Raw genomic sequence first — 24388 nt, forward strand, 5'->3', positions numbered from 1 at the left:
TATCAATCTATTTTGAGTGATTCTCCAAACTCGTCTTTTCAGTTTAAGCTTGTTTGGCTTGCGAGTAAGTTAGATCAACATGAGTTGCGTGTGTTATGTGCCATGGCATGGTCCCTTTGGCTTCGTAGGAACAAGAGAGTTCATGAGGGCTTGTCCCTCAATGCTTCTCACACGGCAACAAGTTATGTAAAGCTCGTTGACGACTATTGTTTGTATGCCAAGAAAGTGTTCTCAGACCAAATGCGAATTGCCCATCCCTCACCAACTATTTGGCGCCATCCCTTAGAAGGTTTTATTAAAGTTAATGTTGACGCTTATCTAGCTAGTTCCCATACAAGGTTAGGGGCTGTGGCAAGAAACCACCATGGGGAGCTGTTATGGGCTGCAGTTAGACGTGTTGAGAGTGTGTGGGAGGTGGAGTGTGCTAAGGCAGTTGTTGTTCGGTATGGACTCTTGGTGGCTAATCGACTTGGTGTGATGCAGGTTTTCCTTGAGGGTGATTCTTCTTCAGTGTGTTATGCAATCAACAATGGCTTTGGAGGTCGCTCACCAATTTAGTTACTTTATGATGATATTCGCATGTCATCTAAGTCTTTTAATGTTTTTATTTGTTTTCATGTTCGAGAGGGTAGGTAACACAATGGCCACCTTGTGGCATGGTGGGATACGCGTGGATGTTCAGAATTTGTCTGTCTAGGTCTGTTCCCACAAAACCTTGTATTTTTAGCTAATTCTGATTTATAATACTATGCCTGCCTAACGTTTTCCTAAAAAAAATAAAGATAATTAAATTAAAATAATTGAAATAAAAATAAATAAATTAGAGATGGTTTTGTTTGTACGATCAAATTAACTTTTATATCAAAAACAAGGAAAGCAAAAAAACCCGGAAAAAACCCAAAACTCGGTTTGTTTTTCAAAAGAAAAAAAAAACCGCTTCTCTTTCACGCTTTCTCTTCAAGCTCATCAATGGCGACTTCAAGTTGGTCAGTATCGGTGACGAAAACAATCAAAAAGAATGATACCAATCGGTGTTGTCATATAGAACCGAGGATTCATCAAGCGTTTTTCCGCCCGAAAATGGTCTAATTCCGGCCCGAGGATGCCTCTCGGGCGGAAGGTCTCGTCGATTCATCTGAACCGAAGATCTTGATCCCTAGACGATATTTGGATGACGCACGCGGAGATCGACTATACATGATCCATTACGGCGTCCGACGATTGTACGAGCAAGAAGAGCCGCTCAGGGAGCTATCGATCCCTATATGAAAAGGTGCTGCCGAATTGAACCGAGCGTGCATTACGGCTTTTTCCGCCCAAAAATGCTCCAGTTTCGGCCCGATGACGTTGCTCGGGCAGAAGATCACATCGATTCGTCTTCACCTAAAATTTAGATTCCTGGCCGAAACTTCGACGACGTAGGAGGAGAAAGAATCTATATGATACATTACAGAGTCCATCGATTCGTCTCTTAGTTTCGAGTCGGGTTTTTTCAAGTTGGGTTTGAGTCGAGTCCGCTTTTTCCAGCCCTAGGTATATGGTGAAAAATCTGTAAAATATATAATGTAGCTTCACGTAATTTGTTAATTTATCAATAATTTTAATATAATTTATTTCAGTCTATATATAGCAAAATAATATCATATTTTAAATCACTCAACATGTTTGCCTAAACTACAACATCGAATGTTCATAATTAAGGAAACATGGTACCTAAATATCTCATATTTTAAACTGTTAATTAGATAATATCATATATTATTCATGACCAATTATAAAATATCTTATATTTTAATTTAGGTATGAGATAGAATCAAATCTCATTTTAATCTTGGAAAGATAAATCATATTTATTCTCCATGATTATCCTAACTAAGTTAGGAGATTCCATCCTAATTACTTAGCCAAGCACATAATTTTAAATCAATTATATCCTAAAATAATTATGGGATAATCATATTATTGAATCAATTATTATCCACATAGAATCTTTTGCTCAAATATACTAACAAACTTATCAAAATTAACAACTTAATTTTGAAAACATGTATTTTCAAAATAAAAACTGATATTGAATTTTAAAATAAAAAAAAAAAATTTATGAGTTTTAATTTAATTAAACAACACTTGTTAAATTAAATTAAATTGGTCCAAGTAATTTAAAATTAAATCACATTCAAAATTAAAATTAGGGTTCTTCATGAAAATAATTCCCAATTTAATTTAACACTTAAATTAAACCATTGATCATGCAAAATTCATAATTTATACATGAAATCAATTAAATTAAATTCATAAAAATAGGAACTATCGAAATTATTCAAAACACAAAACACGAAATCAAAATTTAGGGTTTAGGGTTTTTAAATTTTTGAACTAGGGTTTGGGGGGGTAAAAATTTTTAAACCAAATAGGGCAAAAATCGGTCCAAATTTTAGGAAAAAAATTAAGCAAATTAAATATCTTTAATGATTCCATATGTTAAATAACCATTTAAAATAATAATTGACCCATAATTAAATTATTCTTCCTCTTAATTGAATTAAAATTTATGGACAACAAAGAATTATGATCAATATGTGTACATGCATTAGGCTAACTGATACCACTGTAGGACTTTAGATACTATAAGCGGAATTACATGAATCACATTCATAAGAATCTAATAAACAAGATCTTTGAACAACACATAAAGAACACATAATTGTACCTTTGAAGCGTGATTCCACGAGTGATTGAGCAAGAACAGTAAGGAGAACTAGGACCCCAAACGGGATTCCTCTACTTAGTTTACGGGTAAGGATTGAACCTCCACTAATGTTATTTAGTTGTGATTGAACCCTTCAACCAACCTTCTACGGAGAGGAGAGGAGACAAATTAAACGAGCCACGAACCACCACCACCGCCACCATGCATCTACTTGGGCCAGTGTCCGTACTGTACGGATAGAGAGGGGGGAGGAGGGAGACGTGTATGAGAGAGGGGATGGGAGTTTGGTTGCTTGCTTCACAATCTACTGCTTAGGTTAATTGTGACTTGTTTGCATAACCTAGGCAAGGCCTCTATTTATATTTCACATATATAATTAGAGTACATGTGAATCCCAAACTCCTAACCCAATCCAAACTACTTTAGCCTTACTACTTATGTGGCTTGTCATTACCTCATGAGGCCCATGAACGGGCTTCATACTTTGTCCAATCCATAACCCTTGTGTGTGACCTTATATGATCTGTACGGGATAGTGCCAACACCGTTAGGATTTGCCCACTAAAATACTTTACGCTGTTAGTTCTCCATTATTACGCATATCGACTTACTCTCCATAATGGCCTTCATCACGGCCACGTGGAGGGCTGCTTTCGACCACTTAGGCACCTGTTGCCTACAAAGTCAACTTGCCACCTAAGTCGATAGGTGGCACCAGCTTGGTTGTTTTCCTATAAATACCCAAGCATAATTCATTATTAAGACACGATCTTTATCTCTCTCTCTCTCAAACACTTTCTTATCTCTTCTTTTATTCTTCTCTTCAAATTGCTGACTTTAGCATCGGAACGGTTATCCCCAGATAATCCCCCAGGTTAGCTAATTGTGCATTGGTTTAAATTATCAAGTGTTTCTAGCATACATATAAACAATTAGACATGGTCAAAATCTTACAACTTTGATGTTAGAGTTAATTATAGATTTTTTGTTTTTTTTTTTTACAAAAAAAATTTGTACTTCCAATAGTGCTAAAATTTTGAATAATTACATTTTAAAAGAATTTTTTTTCTTACAAACAAATAACTTTAAAATTCCGAGCATTTAAATGAATTCCATAAATCAAGGAGTAAAATCGGGTTATTGGTTTGCTAAGCAAAATGGTTTTGGTGCTTCTTCTAATACTGAAGACTTGACATGAAAGATTGTCTGGAACCTTAAAGCTCCTCCAAAACTATGTCATTTTTTATGGAGGGCGTGTAAAGGTTTTTTAGTTGTTCGAGAACAATTATATCACCGACACATTATATCTGATATGAGGTGTACCATTTGTGGGACAGGTAACGAATCAATTTTACATGCCATTTTTGAGTGTAGGGGTTCGAAAGATATATGGAGAGGGAGTGCTTTTGAATCACTTTTTTCTCAGGCTCCGACTTCTCACTTTGGGGATATATTGTTGTGGTTAGCAGCTAACGTATCCAAAGAAGAACTTCTGAGTGCACTTCATGGCATTGCAGGAATAAATTTACATTCGAGAACAATGCGGTTGATCCGGTGGGTATTGCTATGGGGTTCTCTCGACTTGTTCATGACTATAATGGGTATGCTTCAAAGGTGTTTAAGGGCCCTTGCTGTGGTAATATGCAAAGCAGAAGTTCATGGAGCTGTCCAAGTGGGGGAGTGGTGAAAGTTAATTGTGATGCTCACTGTGGGGTTGTGTCGAAGGTGGGGGTGGTGATAAGAGACGTGAATGGGGCTATTGTTGCTGCGGCAGTTAGAAGAGTTGGGGCTGGTTGGGCGATGGACGTCACAAAGGCTGCTGCGTGTAGGTTTGGTCTACTCTTGGCTAGACGACTTGGTTTTCCCAGGATGCATTTGGAAAGCGATGCTAGCTCGATGGTTGCAGGTATCAAACGCAAAGCTACTAGACTTACTCCTTTTTTCCTTCTTATTGATGATATTGTCTCTCTTTCTTTGTCTTTTGATACTTTTGTTTGTTCTCATGTAAAATGGGCAGGCAATACTTTAGCTCATATGGTAGCTAGGTGGGATACGAGAGATTGCGATGAGTTTGTATGTCTTGGTCCTTTCCCACAAAGCTTGTTGGCTTTGGCGAACATTGATCTTATATAATACTTGCTGCAAGTTTCCTCAAAAAAAAAAAAAAAAAAAATCAATCTCTTAAATCAAGGAGTGAATCGTTTTGAAAAGTTTTTTTTTTTTTTTCACGTACTTTATATTTGTACACAATATTTTTTTATATACTCGCTCTTTGTTTTGATAAGTGTTACACTTACTAAATGCGGCCGTGTTTAAATAAGTGTTACACTTAGTTTTTTAGAAAAAAAAATCTACATTTTAATATTATATTTCTCTCCTCTCATGGTCTCCACCTAAACCCATTACTATTTTTTTTTATTAATTCTCTCATCTCACATTCATTACTTTTCAATAAACTATTAACCCCACTAATTTTCTTTTATAATTTTTTAATATTCCAACTACCCTACTTACCTCTTATTTTATTTACTCCATAAGTCAATTAAATTGCCTAAAATTATGTGTCGGTCAAAGTGTAACACTTATTACAACACGGAGGGAGTATGTTTTTTAAACCCATATATTTTGACCGGGAGCGTACACATCTATAGTACTATATAAAGAGAAAGGACCTTTTGGTTGATAAATTTTGATTTTCCTAAAATACTCTTCTACATTTTTAAAATTACAGTTTTACCAAAAATAAGTGCAATTGGAAAAAAAAAAAAAAAAAAAACCTATCCTATAATAATTCATAACTACCCCTCTCATTTTTGTCTTTCTTTTTCGTTTTAAAAAAAAAAAAACCTACCATCCTTAAAAAAAAGAACCACCATCTAAAAAAAAAATTTCATCTGAAAAAAAAAGAAAAGAAAATTGATCTTCATAGATTACTTATATGAACACGCACGAATTTTCGTGCGTATCTTAGCTTGTGGTGTATAATGTAATTTTCAGGTATCAAATCAAACCTTTCACTGTACTCTTCTTTCTAGGGTTTCTTCCCTCCTTTTTTTTTTTTTTTTTTTTTCCATCAAACCCAAAATTTCTTCACCAAAACCCTAGAAATCGAAATTCTCTGAACATAAAAAATGGTGGATTTTGCTAGAGTTCAGAAAGAGCTTCAAGAATGCAATAAAGATGTCAATTCTTCTGGCGTTAGCGTGAAGCCAAAAGCTGATTCTCTCTCTCATCTCATTGGTACTATTCCTGGTCCTGTTGATTCTCCTTACGAAGGTGGTACCTTCTTAATCGACGTCGTTTTACCTGGTAATTTCATTTCTAATTACTTTTCAATTAAAGTTGTTGGATTTTGATTTTATTTGATGGTTTTGATATTTAAATTGTGTCAATTGGTGGTAGTTAATGTTTAATTTTTTACTTATGATTTCTATTTTAGCTTCGATTTTCTTTATTATTGATTTGCTAACAATTGCATTGATATTTGTTGAATTTTGTTGAATTCTGGAAATTCTTCATTAATAGAAGTGAAGTTTTTGTTTCATACATTTGATTGCTCCTGTAACTTCGAATTTTGTACTTTTGTTTTATTATTAGTTAGGATAATTATATAAAATCTTGCTGAGTTTGGGGAATTCTGTGTGAAAATCATCCTGAGTAAGGAAGGAGAATGCCGAATCGCCGTATTTTCTGTTTGCAATCAAGAATTTTCCTTTCCTGTATTATATGATTCTTTTTAAGGTCATTAAGTAAATAATGAAGAGGATGAGTTTTGTAGTTATTCTTTATTAGTTTCCAATTAAAATTGTACATATTTTCCATTTTTAACTGTGGTTGTTATATGATCTTTATCTGCTGCCTTTCTTTGATGGACGGATAATCTGTTGCTTTCCCTCATCCCTCCCTGTTAAACTATTTTGCTCTTAAGGTATGCGAAACAATGTTGGTTTACTTGACTGATAGTAGCAGTGCTGCTTTCCTTTTTATTTTTCAATCACAGATGGATACCCTTTTGAGCCACCCAAGATGAAATTCCTGACAAAAGTTTGGTAAGACATTTCTGTGCCGCCTTTCACTTGTTGATTTATCTTGCCTCGTTTTTGTTGAATTGCTGCATTGTCCAATAATGTCAATAATATACTATTTGGGGGGCAAATTCACAATATCATTATTTGCAAAGTACTCAAATGTTTGGAAGTAGGATATATTGCATTAATCTGCACTTGTTAGCTTGAGTTGGTTTTTGCATGATAAATGGGGTTCAAAATTTTCTAATGATGAATTTAGTTGGCTTGTTGCGCCAGGGCAAGTATAAATACTCTGTCTGATTTTTAAAGTTTCTGTAGTTAAATTTGGTGTTTGTATTCAACGATGTAAAGATACCATCAGCATTATTCTGCTTATGGTGCTCATTTGGCAGTGTATTTTACATATGATGAGAAAATTACAATTATCACAGTTATCCCTGTCTGATGTGTCTGTGCTGATCCTTTGTGCTCTGATGCATATGCACTGCCAAATGAAAGTGTTTTGCCATTTTTAACTTGTAAGGCTCTAGGATATTTTTATTACAATCTGTCTTTGTTTAATTTTCTGTTTGAGGAATTTCCAAACCTGATATGTGTAGCTTTTAAATGTAGATTCATTTGTAGTAATTAAATTTTTGGGAAATTAGGTTCTGGTCTAATCGTAACATCTTAGTGTGCTGCTGTGCAAGTGATTTTTCTGTTCATTTTTTAGGCTAATATCCAATAGGAATTTAGGATAGAAATTCTAAGGGGGTGTTTGGTTAGGAGAGATTTGGGGAAAAAAGAGAGTTTTTAGGCAAAAGAGAGATTAATAAACTCTAATCTGAGTGTTTGGATAAGAGAAGATTTAGGGAGGATTTTGAGTCCTGAAAGCTAATTATGAAAACAGCTATTGATGGGAGCTTTTTGGTAAGACAAGTCTGTGCTAGTTGAGGATAAATGACTTTTCTATCTTAAAGTTGGTTAAATTTACTACCCATATCCAATTTTGCTCAAATTTTTAATAAATTATGCATACACAATAAAGTAGCTATTTAACTTGTATTTGTCAAACACTTTTACAAGCTAGTTAAACCAGCTCATACAATCAGCTAGTTAAACCTGCTCATACAAACAACAAACAACTAACCTCTTGTTGCCAAACAGGGTCTAAAGCTTTCTACTGCCAAGATATTTCTGTATTTAATCTCTTTTCCTTCCTTTGGTCATATATGCAGTTCATACTCTTGGTAGAGGAGATTTGTGTTTAGCATGTGTTCCCCTTTAAATACTCTCACCCTTCTTTCCAAACTGTTTCAATCTTGGGATAATTCTTTGGGAAAGGACATCTGATTTTGATTTTCGGAGGCACCCATCAAACTTAAAGTGGAATATTTAACAACTTTATGGAGTCTAGTAACTATTTGGAGTATAATCTTTCATACAAGCTGAAAAATGGCTTACACTTTGACAGTTGGAGCTCGGTAATAAAGTGTAATTGTGTTAGCTGGAAGGCTTGAATGAGGTCCTTAGAAATATGCAAGAGTATAGATTATGCATTTTCATGGATGCAAACCTTTAGCCATCCCCATCGCAATGACTTTTCTAAGGCAGCACCCTAAACCAAAAAACAAAAAAACTAATATAGGTTATATACCAATGAAAATCAAACATAGACAGCCATGTTATGGATGACAGAATGATCAAATCTGCCGAACTGATTTATAATCTTAATCAATACTACAATGGAAATACAGCCACATTGCTTATTTCCATGCCCCCCTCAAAGCAGTTTGATGTTAAAGACCAATGCACAATTCATATAAAAGCAAAAACGTATATATTCTACAAATGTTGTTTGAAGGAGCACCCAAAATCTAACCTAATGAATTTCTAACACATGTCAATAGCACAGCAAATGTTAAAGGTCCCAAAGAGCAGGAGGTTCAGAACTCTAATTAATTCTATATTTCTTATATCCAATTGCCATTCAAAGCAATTCGACATAGAGATAGAATTAAGGGAAGACTAAAAATATATGAAAGAAGGCCAAAAAATTTACCTTTTGTTACATTGCTCGCTGATAGGCGGAAAGCCACTGTACTATCAATTCGTTATTAAATCAAATCAATTTCTGCTTGATGACTGTAAGAGAAAAAGTAAGAGGGAGCTTAATGATTGCAAAGACATCCTAGTCTATCGACCTCCCTTGTACTCTTCTTTTCTCTGAACATGGCAGAAACTGTCAAGTAACGACCATAATATGATTATCTGCCCACAACATTTTTTTGATTTTGGCATTTGCTGGGTTGTCCTAGGGATTGTCAAGGATCACAAAATGATTCTACTACAACTTTAAATAAAATTGAATCATACACATTCTAGTTGCAAGAATATTTCCCATCATATAAATTTCAAAGCTTTGTAACTACTGTGTTCTTTTTCAATGATAAGAAACAAAAAGCAACGTTGAGAAAACAAAGTCAATGCAACAACTTTTTATTTAAAGCCTCTTCATCAGAAATGTCTACAAATCAATATCTTCGGAGTCTTAATTTTATTAGGAAATTATGCATGCAAAATAGATAAAAGTGGAGTGAGGAAGTACCTTTTTAAGTGGTAACATCTAACATGAAAACTTCAAAGAAAAGTGGAGAATATTCTTGTCGTCTTCTGCAGTCAAGATCTGACAGAATTGGAAAAAAAAAAAAAAGTAAGTAAATGGTAATTCCATATCAAACTCTAAATTTCATATCATTCCAAATTTAATCTTTAAAACACAACCCAAAACAAATCCAATTCTAAATTCCAAACAAAATAACTGGATTATTACCTGTGTTGGCATGTCTGTACTTTAAAATAAGGAAAAAGACAAGGAGGATGGTAAGGGAGAGAGAGAAGAGGATATTGTCTGGAAGAAAACGGTGGAAAAAATTGAGGAAGAATCATCAGAATAAGAAAAAGGGGGAAGAGGACGCAGTTGTTCATAAGCTGCAATGAATTTCATGATTTTTTTTCATTCAATTCACTGTAGTAGTGAACAGTGTGAGTTAGGCACTTTTAAGGGTTAGAGATATTTGCAAAAGCCATTGCATCCAAATACCTGTACCCTCATAAATTTCGTTTGGATGTCTGAGGTTCATAAGAGGGTGGAAGTTAAGTGTTCAGGTGATTATTTTGTCTACACGTGAACTGATAATAAATTTGCAAGTCTGAAGGTCTACCATGCTCAGTGTGTTTCTTATACATTGTTGAAGTGGTATGACAGGGAAATTATCTTCTGTTCTATTGTGAAATGGTCTTTTTCTTGTGGTATTTGGATATTTCCACCTCCATATAAGAGCATTTCTAGATAAGATATGTTGGCTCTTAGGCAGCTTGCTTTTCTTCTGATTTTGTGGTTTTCTTTCTGAGCAGAATGGGAGAAATTTCTGTAACATGTGATAAGATTGTGGCTTTATTTGGGAGTTTTACTTTGGTCTCTTGGTTTGAGCCTCCTAGGCCTTATCAGGGCTATATATGATCAATGTCTAGTGCAACGGTCATGCAATTGTGAATTGTGCACATTCCATTATATTGAAGGCATCCTAATATTATCAGGGGAGGGGGAGGGGGATTACTTCTTATTTCATTATTGGAAGTGTTTATGTATTAAAATGTAAAATTATGCGCAACTCTCAGGAGATTACAAGCTTAATGTGTATTCATGCATTATATTGAAGGCATCCTAATATTAGCAGTCAGAGTGGGGCTATCTGCTTGGATATCTTGAAAGACCAATGGAGTCCTGCTCTAACTTTAAAGACAGCACTTGTCTCCATACAAGCATTACTTTCTGCACCAGAGCCAGATGATCCTCAGGATGCTGTTGTTGCTCAACAGGTTGCTTTGCTGCTAAGTTGCATGTTTTATTTTTATTTATTTTTATTTTTTATTTTTATTTGATTTTCTCAAGTTTCAACTTTCAAGACCATCTCCTTTCTTCCCCTTTGGTGCTTTGGGGAAGGGAATTTGGTGGTTTTACTTTTAATCGCCAATAGCTAACTAGTTAATTCCGTGGGACATGCATTTCATCATACTTGTTTAATTCATGTGGTGCACCATGCAGTACCTTCGGGATTACCAGACCTTCGTAGGCACTGCTCGTTATTGGACTGAAGCTTTTGCCAAGACATCTTCCCATGGGATTGAGGAGAAGGTAGATAAATCACCCTTTTTAGCAGATCTCTAAGACCTTTCATTTTTTTGGTCTCCTTGTCAGTATGTCATTGAGTGAACCACATATTTTTCCAAATATATGATGTCATAGGGAAGTTGAATATCATGCAGGTACAGAGGCTAGCTGAAATGGGCTTTCCTGAAGCATTGGTGAGGAGTACTTTGGAAGTTGTTGGTGGGGATGAAACTCTTGCCCTTGAAAAGCTTTGCGCGAGCTAGTATCATTGCTGAATTCTCTTTTTGCTGCAAAAACACTGTTTGAAGGTCTTGATTAAGCTAAATATGAACTGCTTGTCGATTATAATGTTTATATATCTACTCCATCTTAAGTCAACTCCTTGCTGAAATTTATGTTTTGCCATTTTGTTGCTATTGATGCTAAGCTCCATCTCATGTAAAAGGAGTTACAAATCCTAGTTGTTGAATAGAATTGCTTAATGAATGAATGAGAAAGTCCGTTGGATTCTCTGCATCTCTATTTCTGCCTCTCTTTTATTTTGTGTTTGGGCGATGTTTCCTTTCCTTTATGTGATTATATCTGAATACTAACATAAGAACTATTGAAGGTGTAAACAAAATGTAGAGGCAGAATAAAGAGAATCTTAGAGACGGCCCAGTTTACCTTTCACCTATTCTGGCATTTATTAATTATGATAGCTCAAGGAAGGCTAAAAGCTCTGGTGGTTCTCTATTGTCTCAACACCCCCCCCCCCAAACACCCCCTCTCTTTTCTAGAATCTATATGGCTACGTCTCTGTGAATTTGCACTTATAATACTACATATATTATTTGAAGATCTATGTCCTTGATTCTGTAATTTTGTTTGGAGTATTGGACTGCTGGGCCAGTTTGGGACAAGATTAATTTACTACATTATAGGTATGGTATATGGTTATATTTTGAAAGATAGTCTTCAATGATTTGAGAATTGGTAACTCATTTTGTTAGGAAAGGGGATTCGGGGTAGTTTGCTTGGGGGTAACGATTGCGTAGAAGACAATATGTTACATCAGCTCAATGGAAAATGCATGTTTACTATATATTGATATTATATCAAGTTTTTCGATGTTCTGGTTTGTTGTTGAAGGAGAAGAGAGTCTCAGAATATTGGGGGAAATAACACAAGTGCTGGTTATTGTAATACACATGCAAGTGAGATGGAAAGAGGCTTTGAGTGTAAATTGTGGACGTATGGGATGAAGGATAGAAAGTGAGCAGCAGATTTTATTAATCATGATTGAATTTGTGTTTTTTTTTTTTTGGGGGGGGGGGGGGGGGTGGGGTGGGGGTTGGGTTGGGGAAGTCTGGTAACATAGTCAGTGACTAAAATCAAAGGGAAGACATTCTTTAGCATGAAAAGACTTCTTTTTGAGGATAATGGCTGTCAGCTTGGATAATATGTTGAGGATCCACCGTAATTGGAGTTTGAGGATCGTTCCAAAGTAAGTATTCAGTTTTTCAATTCTGATTTTACACAGTTTGCTTATTTATTGAAAGTTGATATGTTATCCATACTTGTTGAGTTCTGGTGTTTATAGTTGTGATGATCTTGGGTTATGTTTAAAGTTAGCGTCATACCTTCCAAGTTCTTGGCTACCATTTTTAATTGCTCAAGTCTTTGGTTGTGGTTTTCAATTTCTCTGATTTGAGGTGTTGTGATTTTTTCCAATCTGACCTGATGTTATGAGCATACTTTTTATTATTATTTTTTTGGTCACCTAAATGAGTTTAAGGTATTGTCTGGGTAAAAAGGGAAACAAGTGTGGTCTGATAGATTTTGTAGTCATCTGTAGGTTTGACACATGAATTTTTAAACTTCATATTGTATCATTTGAGATCTAATCTAGTTATCAGTGTCGTCCTTTATTATGCATGCGAAGTGCTATCCAATTTTTCATGGCGCACAGTGAAGAATGTTATGCTGTTTGAGCGACTATGATGTAGTTATGCACTTTAAATTGTTGCTATATCTTGGTTCAGTGGCACGTCTCTTCAGTCAACAATTTTTTCGTGAAAGTTTAATTAATTGGTGTGACTAAACTTCCTATTTACAGATACGTTGGTTCAACTTACAAGCTTTCACAAAGTCTCCAGAGGTCTATTATGGACTTTTTACCAAGTTACCAAAAGATTGCTCAGAGGTTATCACTTGAAGATTGAAAAATACATCAGTTGAAGATATTGATTGTTCTGGTTTCTTCTTATTTGCACGATGAGAAGTGCAACCTTGAAGCTAGAGAGGTTTACCCACCTTCCATTTTCTTGTTTCTAATGTAGATTTAGTTGCTACTATCATCCGTATGAGCATTCTGACTAAATTTTTATGTCGTAGAATTTTTGAGTTTGTGTGGAAAATATGCTATCGTGGTGTTCAAAATTTCTCTTGATTCTTACCCTACTTATTTTAGCCTCTATGGCATCATTGCATCATGCCATCATACGGAGTATATGTCAATGGTCAGGTTACTCGGTAGAGCAACTCTGTGATTAGAAATATACTACGTTTTTTAGGGTATATAAATTATCCTCAGACTCGTTTGTGATTATATTTTTCTTTGGCATGTAATAATTTGCTTGATTTCTATCAAATCAATAACTTAATACTAAAACAGACACCGGGAGTGACACGTGTCACATCTTGGTGCTATTTTTTCCCTTCAAAACTCCCTTTCCTTTTTTAACTATTTTTTTTTTATTAATATTTGATTTTATAATAATATCATCTCAAATTTTTTATATTATTTTTATGACAAATACATTTCTTTTTACTTGGTGTTCATAATTTTTCTATATACAATTACCTAAATAATTATTCCAACTCCTTTTTAATTATCTTTTAAATGGAGTATTATAAAATTTTGCCAAAAAAGTAATGATAAATTGATTCATATAATAGATGTTAAAGAAATTACTTTAAAACATCACTTAATTTTTTTATTTTTATTTTTTCAAATATTTCTAGCCAATATCATATTTCAATTTCAATATAACCATATATTGAAATTAATTAGAATTTTATTTCTGAAATTTTACTGTTGCATATATATTATCACAAATTAAGGATTTATAGAGTATAGTATAACTTTAATATAAATGTTGTGTTTAACAATTATATCATATGTCTAATTCTAGGGAAAGCTAAAATATCAATTAATTTTTTTGTAAATTACGTAATTAAAAAAATAAATATTTTAGTAAAAGCAAAAAAAATTATTATCTTTTGCCGAGGCACTTGATTAAGATAATAAATTTATTACATCTGACATTTATAAATAATCTGCTTACTGAAATGCACGTCAGACGTAGTGACAAATGATTTTTTTTTTTTTTTTTTGATATATATCTATTATCTACAATTAAACTTTTAAGACAATAAACAAAAATGATTAAACTTCAATTATTGGTTAGCTTCAAACACATTTTTTTATAGTAACATAGAATGACGATATTGTATATGTAGAGCATCAATCTATAAACTAAAAATGTAATAATATAGATTAGTGTTGTCCAATTATTGATTGTTCTTGATTGCCTTCAATGATCTGAGTAGTATTTATTTCCATTGCAATGATTTTTTAGATATAAAAGGTGATATGTTATTTATATATATGTGTGTATGAGTATGTTGTGCACTTATGCTAAAAGTTTTAGTGGAGATTTTAGTTTGTTGTTTGATTAATTTTTTATGTTTATTACAAAGGCATTTTGTAAATAAGTATTTACTAATATGACCACTAGACTGATCAAACCAAGCCCACTTGAAAAAATACTCAGGTTTAGGAAGCGCAAAAAATCCATTTTTGTTTAATTTTTTGCTTACCTATTAATATAGATTATGATGTTATAATTTTTATACTACCTCCGGTTTTTTTATGTGCAACTTTGAGGCTTTTTACGGTTCACGAAGCAAAAGATGATAATGGTGATTAATGTATAATAGGGGTATGTAATTAAGGTGGAGAGAGAATGTTATGAAAATTAATCAACCACCCACTACCACCACCAAAACCAGCCAACACCACCGCCGCCTTCACCAACACCACCGTCTGCTTCACCAACACCACCACTACCACCCCCACGAAACCACCACCACAACCAACCCCACGAAACCAACCCCACCCTCACGAAAACCCACCGACGAAACCACCACCTCCACGAACACACCAAAACCCAGAACAACGACCACCCACCAAAACCCACCCACCAGAACCCAGATCCGCGGCCACCCACCACCTTCACCATACTAACACCACCGTACCAGCACCAAAACCCAATTCAACGGAACCACGAAACTAAACCTCCAACTCGAACCCAAAACCACGACCCACACCCCCTTCACCGAACCAACACCATTGTCGCCTTCAACGCGGGCCCTTCACCACTACCAGTACCACCACTACCAACCCCACGACCACCACCCTCATGAAAACCCACGATCATGACTACCAACCCCACGACCACCACCCTCATGACAGAGGAGAAAGAAAATACGGGGGAAGATGAAGATGAAGATGGTTTTGAAGAGGAGAGAGAAAATATGGGGGAAGATGAATGGGGATGGTTTTGGGTTTCTTGAATTGAAGATGAAGAGTTGATGAATTAGATTGGGTTGGTTGGGGTGAAAATTGGGTAAGAATTAGTGAGTAATAAAATCCGATTATAGTTAATAAATTGTGTTTTAATTTTTTAAATGAGGGTAAAATTGACATTTGACTAGTTTTTTTTTTTTACTAAAAATAGAAAGAGAAAAGAAAGTTGCACATAATAGTGAGCGGACTAAAATGGCAAAAGTTGCACATAAAAAAAACCGGAGGTAGTATATTTGATCTGTATGTTTTATTAAATTTTATTTGTTGGATATAATTAATTTTCTTTTAAAAAAATTAGACTTACTGTGCATGGCACGGGCCTTAAGCTAGTAGTATTGTCCCTCCGTTTTTAAATACTTGCTTCACTTTCTATTTTCGGCCGTTTTTAAATACTTGCTCCATTCCTTATTTATAAAGCTTTTATAATACTTAATTCATTTCTCTCAACTAGTAAACCCAACATAAATCATATTTTATTAATTTCATATTCTCTCTTCTCTAATTCTCTCAACTACTTTTGCTTTTTACAATTTTTGATTCTTCCACTCCCCACTACTTCCATATTTTATTACTTTTTCTAATTTCTCCTAGAACTCTACGCATGAAAAAATGGGGCAAGTATTTAAAAACAGTTGAGAATCTTAGTTTTAATTAGAACTCTTTCGTGTCAGCCATGAATGATGGGACTAAAACTTTAATTAGAATTACCTAACTAATTTGACAAGAATCCTATGTCTTGAATGGTCATTAGATAGAATCTTGGATTTTCTCAGTATAGTCCATGCTGATTCTATCACGTGGGAGGACGAGGACCTATCCTTCTCTTCCTCCACTATCATCTGTCCTATGAACAAGAGAGGTCAAGCTGCTTCTTGATTTTCGTGTACACTGTTTATGGATTATTAAATTAATTGTTAAATAAAGTACTTCGTAATCATATTTATTAAACTATTTAAGGTATTGATTTTGTTGGTACACCTTAACTAAGAATCTAGATTGACTTCTGTCCAACTACCAGAACCTCTTATAAGTTAATTCTGGCTTGGGTTCCTCTAGTGGGTTTTGATCCTACAAGGTATCTATTATTGACGTGTATGTAAGCGTGATTAGTTACGAGTACTCTTGTGTATTAGAGGACGGAAATAGTATACCTTTATAGGATGTGGAAGAAAGCCCAAATGGTAAAGAGATGAAAAGAAAGAAGACTGAAGTAGATTTGATTGTACATTAGTGAGTTTTTCTTAAAGAATGCTTATACTATGTACTTTTTTTGGTAAAAGGGAACTCTGGTGAAGTAGTGCAGAAAAAGTGGATACATATGGGTGAAATAATGTGGCCAACTAGCAGCAAGCAGTGGTACCATTAGTAGTGTAAGTGCCTTTTGAGCTATAATATTAATTCAGAGGTTCGTGGGCTTTGCCATTAAATAAAGAAGAGTCAGTACCTTGTGACTTGTGAGCTTCTCTTGTGGTGTGGGTGGTATGAGGATGTGCTGTGTATTTGTCTCAGTTGTGTTTTTAACAATCTTTTGGGCAATCAAAGAACCATGTATGTCCTTTTATTGGTTACGACCTTGGTTTAGTTGTCATATAATTGATACGGAATACTAATTAGTGATTATATTGTAAAGTTCTAAATTAAGGATTAATTATCTTCACCTGAAATAAGGTGATTTGGTTTGATTTTAATAAAGTCTAGTCCGGTTTGATCTGAAATTCTAATATGGTCTGATTTGATCAGATCTTATGTATTGATTTGACTAAACTTTAATCATAATTTTAGACTAAGAAAGCACATTATCAATTTAAATCTTGTTAAATTTGTCTTTGTGTGTACTTTTTAATTTTGTATTTTAATAAATTCTTTCAATAGAGATGTTAGGAATAAGTGAATGGGAATTATAAGTTTTGATCTAAACTAATCTGAAAACTTTGGTTTAATCTGATTTGATTTTGTCAAGAGTGTAAATAACAAGTGTCTAACATAAGTTTTTTTTTTGAAGCAAGTGTCTAAAATAAGTTAGAAGACAACAAGTCCTAAGTATGCCTACAAAACATATAATTTAGTTTGAGAACTTGCGCTCGGTTGCACAACTTGCACATGGAGATTAGATCATAACTTTAAACGAAAGAAAGTGAGGAGATTTTCTCTGATTTGTTCTCCGATTCTCGTACTAGTTTGGATTTAGACTTCAGTTGGACTTTTTTTTTTTTTTTTTTTTTTTGGAGGGTATTGTATTTTGTGGATTTGTTTTACGAGATTGAAGGATGGAAAGGACTGAAGGAGAGTTGCATGGTCATTGATAATTCACTATTTTGTTCACTATGACTTGTTACTTGCCATAGAAAATTTGGTATTATGGATTTTGAATTAGTGATGGGAGATGGAGAGGGCTAGGGGTTGAGAATTGAAGTTTCTCTACGATTGCATCATGTTTGTTTATAATCCAATCCACTCACACCTTTTACATATATGCAGAATATGGGGGAATTGAACAATTTCTAGGGCGTTTTATTTTGCCTTAAATTACACGGGTTGAATTTTTTTTATGTTAATTAAGGACATATCCATGTAATTCCAAAATACTCCCAACGTGATTAATATTTGCATTATTTTGACCGGCATATTTATCGAGACATAACTTTGACTACTAATGTTTCGGGGTTTTTTATGTGTCCTGCGGGAGAATTACATCACCAAGATTGGATTCCCTTCGCCTGTACCTACAAACAAACGGAAGCTCCGGTTGTGTAGAGTTCTACCTCCAACGATCAAGTTAGTAAGAGTCGAAGGAGAGTAGAAGGTGCGGAAAGTAAAACTATATCTTCTCGGATCCCAAGATCAGATGTTTTTTCTGTTGTAAGAGAATTGATTGTGTTGTAATAAATGAATGTATCCCCAAATTGGGGTAAATCTCCCTATTTATAGGGTCATGGGAAGCAGTGCTCCCCTTTTCTAGGTCATCAACCTAGGTAAATGGGTTGTGCCGTTTTTACGGCGTTCGAAGGATTTGGGCCTTTGAAAGCTGCCTTTTTCCCTGATGATTGTGAATGCCACGTGTCAGTTGGTGATTGGTCCTTTTGGGACCTTTCCTGGGGTGACACGTATCCTTGTCTGATTGGGCCACGTGGCCTTTTTACCCAAATCATTTGCCCCTCATAGGGGTGATGTGGCGTGCCACGTGGCGTCTGTGACACTTGTCACTCTGGCATCGGTGAACAATTTTTAACTGTTCACCTTCTGAGGAAATTACAGGGATGCCTCTATTTACCCCTCTATAAATAGGGTTTTACCCCTCCCTCGTTTTTGTCATTTTCACAAAGTCTAGAGAGATAAACTTTAATAGCCGCCTGTGTTTCCATTTGAGAATATTGCTTACTTTCCCCGCTTGTTACAGCCGGTCAACGCTTGACACATCATCACCTCAAAAAGATATATTTGAGGTAATCGTCTCTCTCTTTTTCATCCTTTTACCGTTTGTGCATATTGCTTTGAAATAAATGGATTCACCATCAACACCACACATGGCACGGCCTAGGACAGTAGTCAGCTGGTCTCCTGGTACAGCTGAGTCTAGGACTAGGGGTGCCGCCTGGTCTCTGGGTGTATGGAGCACCCTTGTTCTTCGCCAAATCCGACCGTCTCTGTGTCTGTGGAGGACACTATGGCTCGGATGAAGCAGATCGCACCTGATCCGGATTGTAGAGAGGAAGGCATAGTAGAAGTGTTGTCTGACGAAGTTTTACCGGTTGAGGAAGAAGTAAATTCTCCACCTGGTGCCCCTAGCACTCCAAGCGATAATATCTTAGAAGAGTCTGAGCCTGGAGACGACGAAGAGGCCGGCTCTAAGCCTAGCTCTAAGGAGAGAAATAGTGGAGAGTCAGCCTCCGGGTCAAACTCTGAAGAGGGCAGCAACAACTCCTTAGAGCCGGTGGTGGATAGTGAGGAGGAGGAGCGCCACCTCTGGAGTAATAAGACGGACCCGTTTCAAATTCATTTTTCAGCCAGCAATAGGGCAAACATGCAGGCGGGCCTTGAAAATTTCAAGAAGAACGTCCCCTTGGGGGGAGCTATGCCATCCGGGTGCCGCTGAATTGGGCACTATAGCATGGGAAGATGACCAACGAAACGCCAATGCCTACTTTGGCTGTTATGAGGCGGCATTCTTAGCCGGCCTCCGCTTCCCCCTCCATGATGCAATAAAGGCCATTCTTAGAGGATATGGCTTAGGCGTGTGGCAATTGACCCCAAACTCTTGGGTCAACATTCTGGGTTACATTGCCGCCTACGAGATGCAGAACCTCCATCCCGGCTGGGAGGCTTTTTCCAAGTGATAACTTGTTATTTGGTATGATTTTAGGGTACTTTTGAACCTTCTTTTCGTTATTACTCGGCATCAAAGTTCATTATTTATCCTATTTTTATGCAAATTTTGTACCATCCATGCTTCACGGGTTGTTTGTGTTTTTGATGTAATGTAGCTATATTTAGCACTATGGATGTGATCAAGCATGAGTGATTAAGGATAAGGGCAATCTTGGTTGATAGAGCCATGGAGGAAGAAGGAGGAGTGCCTTAGAAATGAAAAGCTTTTGGAGAGCCTTGAAGGGTTGTTTGCGTAAGCATCAACTTCAACTGACCATAACTTTTGATCTACTCAACCTTTTAAAGTGATTCAAATTGGAGATTAAATTTCATCTCAAGAGCTTTCCAACGATTGGTCACAAGTCCATTTCCGGCAAGAAACGAAGAAGTTATAGCCTCCCGAAGTTAAGCTATCAAGGCAAGGAATTCTGCATGGACGTGCAACAAAATGGACTTGTGACCAATCTTAGAACATGGATGTACGTCCGTGCAGACCTGCTCAATTTTTGGCAGCTTTCACCCTTCTGCACGTCTGTGCAAGCCTGTTTCCGGGCTATTTCCTCGTTTTCTTCGTCCTTTTTGCTTTAAGGGAAGTATATATATCCCCTTGAGCTCATTTTGTATGGATATTGAAGTTTGTAGAGCTTTCTCTTAGTTTGTAATCTTAGAACATTAAAACTCTCAAATCATTAGCTAGATTTTAATTATTAGCTTGGAAAATTCAATTTTAACCATTGTAGAAGACAAGATGCCACCATCGTTGTTCAAGTTTGAAGTTTCTAGTAACATTCTCTTTCCTTACTCTTCTATATTCTCTCATCTTAGTTGTTAATTACTTGTTTAATTCTTGCATGCTTAGATTATTAATTAGTTTAATTCTTAATTTGAATTTGTTCATGAATTGCTTAAATCCTTTAATTGCTTTATTTCCCATGGATTGTGAGTAGTCTATTTTCTAGGGTTAGGGTAAAACCCTCAATGTAGTCACAAAGAATTTGTTGCATGTGCTAGTTTGGTAATTATTGGGTGTTAATTAGTTGAGCTTAAGTGGTTTCATTGTTTAGTTCTTGTATATGGCCATTGCTAGAACTATTTATCCAAGCATTCTCGACGAAGAATCGAGAGATGAACTTGAGTTAGCTCCCTTACGCTTAATTGACTTGAAATGCCATGAGAATAGAAATTTCCAGTCAAGGGAATGTTTATGTCATCGTGATTATGATTTAACACTTATTTTATGCTTTGTAACCATGAGAGTAGGTTGTATTTATGATTCAAGTAATCCCTCTAGCTTGAGAGAGTAGTTGGGTGCCTTAGATGACTTCCCCTATTCTATCCCCTTAATTTACCTTGATTGTTGCAAGCTATTTGTGATTTGTGATGAAGTTGAGTGGTATAACCCGAGTCCTAGATTCCTCTTAATATTGTTAATCTCCCCTTAGGTTTTAGTTGTTTTGAACTAGTAGAAGTTACTTAAAACCAAACCAATATCGACTTCATTTAGCTTATTTAAACGGTAATATCTCGGTGGTTGATTCAACGCCTCTCTTGGGTTCGTCCTTTTCTTACCCTTGCTACTAGTTAGTGAGACCAAGATAGGATTTAATTTTGGTAGGCTCGACGACGGCCTATCACCAAGATGCATTATTTGAGCTGTAACCCAAGCGGCTGGCGGGCGTGGTACACACTGACCACTTACCCGGAATACCTTATGACCTTAGACAAACCGTCTAAGTGTCTGATTGGAGGAACAAGTTCTATCTTGTTTCTTCCCCCAAACGGCGAGAAAATCATGAGTATCGTCGTTACAATAAGAAGCCGGAGTTGCTTGGCTAGAAGTGTGCTATGCCCCATATCCTGGACAACGACTGGGCCAAAATAATAGAGTCAGATTTCTTTAGGGTAACCACCATGCCCTTATCAACCGGCAAACAAATCATTGTGCCCAAAAGTTGGGTACCAAAGCATGAGTGGCTGAGGGATGAGTGCTTCTTGTCCGCCTGTGGTCTCAGTACCATGTTTGATAAACGTATGTCGAATAACCATCCGGCATTTTAATGCCGCCTTTATTGCTTCTACACTTATAGATTTCTTGTTGTTTGGTGATCTAACAAACGAATTTCCTTGCAGAAACCGCTAGAGTCATGCTTCCAGAATACAAGACGCCTGCCCGCTCAGCTGCCCAGATAAGGAAGGACAATGCTGAGAAAAAACGGGCCCAGTAGGCGGCCTCCCAGAAGGACCAGATATATCCCGTCTGTCATGATCATTTTTCTTTGATACATACATGTGCCGACTGTGCCTGACAATTTGTTTTCTTTATCCAGGATGGAGATAAGGAGCCTCCTAGATCATTTACGAAGCTGATCAAACGGAAGCCCGAGGACGAGGCCAAAAGTTCAGCCAAGTCCAGGAAGGTGTCTTGAAATTGCGCTTGGAAAGGGCCTTCGGACCGTCGGAGGGAAGAGCATAAAAAACTTTGGTCTTGGGATAGACCTTGGTAAGCCTAGCGCCACTGAGGCGCTAAAGGGTGGCGAGCCACCCAAAGCTGCAAGCGATTCTGCAGCGGCTGTAGTCAATCTAAGCCTTCAGCCATTACATCAGGTATGGATGACCCCTTTGATACTCCCTTTGATCTTCCTTGTCCCATGAGGGTCAAGTCACACTCTCAACAGCAGTCAAAGGGTTCTTCAGGCAACCCGACAGTCTATTGGTGTGCCTGTGTTGCTTACTCACCAACTTTACCTTATGCTGTAGATCTATCCCCCCAATAGCTGGATGTGCAGCAATTCTCCAAGACCATGCTGAGGTCCATATCCAAGGAGGAGAAGGAGGTCATCCTTGAGGTGTATACGTTCAATGTTGAACGCATCCTTGCCTTGCTGTCTGAGGTATCTTAACTTAACTCAAATCCTTAGATATTCTACTTAGTAAAATACCGGATGGGTGTCTAACATGCCGTTTGTATAATATAAGCCATGCTTAGAGTTGACGGGCTAAAGAAGCCATATGCCCGCAAACAAGAAGAGGTAAAGGCTGCCAAAGTCCGAGCGACTGAGTCTGCTGATGTCGCCCAATATCAATGTACAATAAATGATCTTGAGACTAAGGCTGAGTTACTAACGCAGGCAGAGTCTATCAGGTGGCCTCTGATTGAGGAAAACAAGAAAGCCTCTAATTGAGGCGGCATTAAAAAATGCCCAGTTGGACCTCAAAACCTTGGAAGGTGCTGACAAGGAGAACACCACTCTCCGAATAGACGTTGACCGTTTGAAGAATGAGTAGGCTCTGTCAAGGACAGTCATCAAGCGGCTTTGGAGGCTGAGCAGGACCGCCTCATAAAAGAGAATAAACAAGACTGCGAAGATTGCATAAAGATGGCATGGGACCTCCTTCATCCGGGAACCGAATGGGGTGTCTTTGCCTTGAGATACCAATATGCAGATCTTGTTCTTACTGCTAGGGTGGAAGGAAAGCTGAAGCCTGAGCCATTTGATATATGGGCGCACAAGGAGGAATCAGCGGAAGGCGAGGAGCCGGAAGAGGTAGAGAAAGAGCAGCAGCCGGAAGATGCACAGGTGAATTCTGCTCTGCCTCCGCCTGGGAAGGACTCGTCGGTGGCCCTGTCTAAGCAAAATTAAGCTTTATTTCTTTCTCTTTCGGCCTTGAGCCGTTTGCTTTTCCAGTATGCGTGCTGAGTATCTGTGTTGTAATTTTTAACCATCTTTGATTTGCCCGGATGTGGATCCAGTATGACAATATCTCCCCCGGCTTTAGGGCAGGGTTTTATTAATGAAATGGCCGACTGAGTCGGTTTTGTTTCAATTTGAGTTTAATTTTTCAATTTTGCAATTCTTTGAGTTTTTGCTGTATATGCTTTGATTTCTGCCTAACATGTTAATCGCATACGACAACTAACAAACCGGCTGGCCTCTTGCCCCTAGGCGGCTGTATGGTTGGTTTCAAAAAGTAGATTGATTGACCTAGGAACTCTTGATACTTCAAAGAGTATGACGAGTTCCTTGGTCAATCAATCACTACCGTGATTGCCCCAAGCCAAATACTCAGCCGTCCAAGGTTCAGGCGGTATGAACTTGGATACCTAGAAGGTTTTCGGTATTACTGTCCATTAGGTAAAGAGTACTTTCTCCACCGTCTGGGTCATTTGTCAAGTTTAACTAGATTTTTCATGAAAATAATGCACTTCAAGTGTCCTTTTGCCCCATTGGGAGGACTGTTAGTTTGTACAATTATTGTAAAAATTTTAATCTAAGTTGAAATGACGGTCGGGTACAACAAGTCGATAAGACATGTGGTTTTTTACGCCGTTTAGGTTCCATTTTAGATTATTCAGGTCAAACAGCTATGAGCTAATCCTTATTAAGGTAGTCAATCGGACTGTTTGTGTTTGAGTTTATAGAGCAATGTACCACCCAAATGGGAGATGCTCTCTGCAACGAATTCTCCCGGATGGGCGTTGCTAGATGTCTTACTCTTTT

General features: G+C 36.7%; 1 protein-coding gene across 2 annotated transcripts; it reads left to right on the top strand.

Annotated features, from left to right (window-relative positions):
* The first annotated feature begins 5566 nt into the window (after window positions 1–5566).
* On the top strand, window positions 5567–13315 carry LOC110739653 (ubiquitin-conjugating enzyme E2 27-like). Of its 2 annotated transcripts, XM_021920102.1 has the most exons (6): window positions 5567–6019; window positions 6711–6759; window positions 10440–10599; window positions 10826–10915; window positions 11047–11199; window positions 12990–13315. In XM_021920102.1, exons 1-5 carry the CDS (start codon window positions 5842–5844, stop codon window positions 11152–11154), a joined length of 585 nt encoding a protein of 194 aa, XP_021775794.1. In that variant the 5' UTR covers window positions 5567–5841; the 3' UTR covers window positions 11155–11199; window positions 12990–13315. The 2 variants fall into 2 exon arrangements, with proteins under 2 accessions (XP_021775794.1, XP_021775793.1); XM_021920101.1 differs by lacking the exon at window positions 12990–13315 and having other exon boundaries at window positions 5568–6019; window positions 11047–11411.
* The last annotated feature ends 11073 nt before the right edge of the window (window positions 13316–24388 follow it).

This window comes from Chenopodium quinoa, unplaced genomic scaffold, assembly GCF_001683475.1.
Source record: "Chenopodium quinoa cultivar QQ74 unplaced genomic scaffold, ASM168347v1, whole genome shotgun sequence".
NCBI classification, from domain to species: Eukaryota; Viridiplantae; Streptophyta; class Magnoliopsida; order Caryophyllales; family Amaranthaceae; genus Chenopodium; species Chenopodium quinoa.

Excerpts from the sequence above, each read along its gene's own strand:
- LOC110739653 (XM_021920102.1), top strand. The coding sequence starts at position 5,842 with ATGGTGGATTTTGCTAGAGTTCAGAAAGAGCTTCAAGAATGCAATAAA. Across the intron at positions 6,020-6,710 it reads AATCGACGTCGTTTTACCTG|ATGGATACCCTTTTGAGCCA; the intron begins GTAATTTCATTT and ends TTTCAATCACAG. Across the intron at positions 6,760-10,439 it reads AAATTCCTGACAAAAGTTTG|GCATCCTAATATTAGCAGTC; the intron begins GTAAGACATTTC and ends ATTATATTGAAG.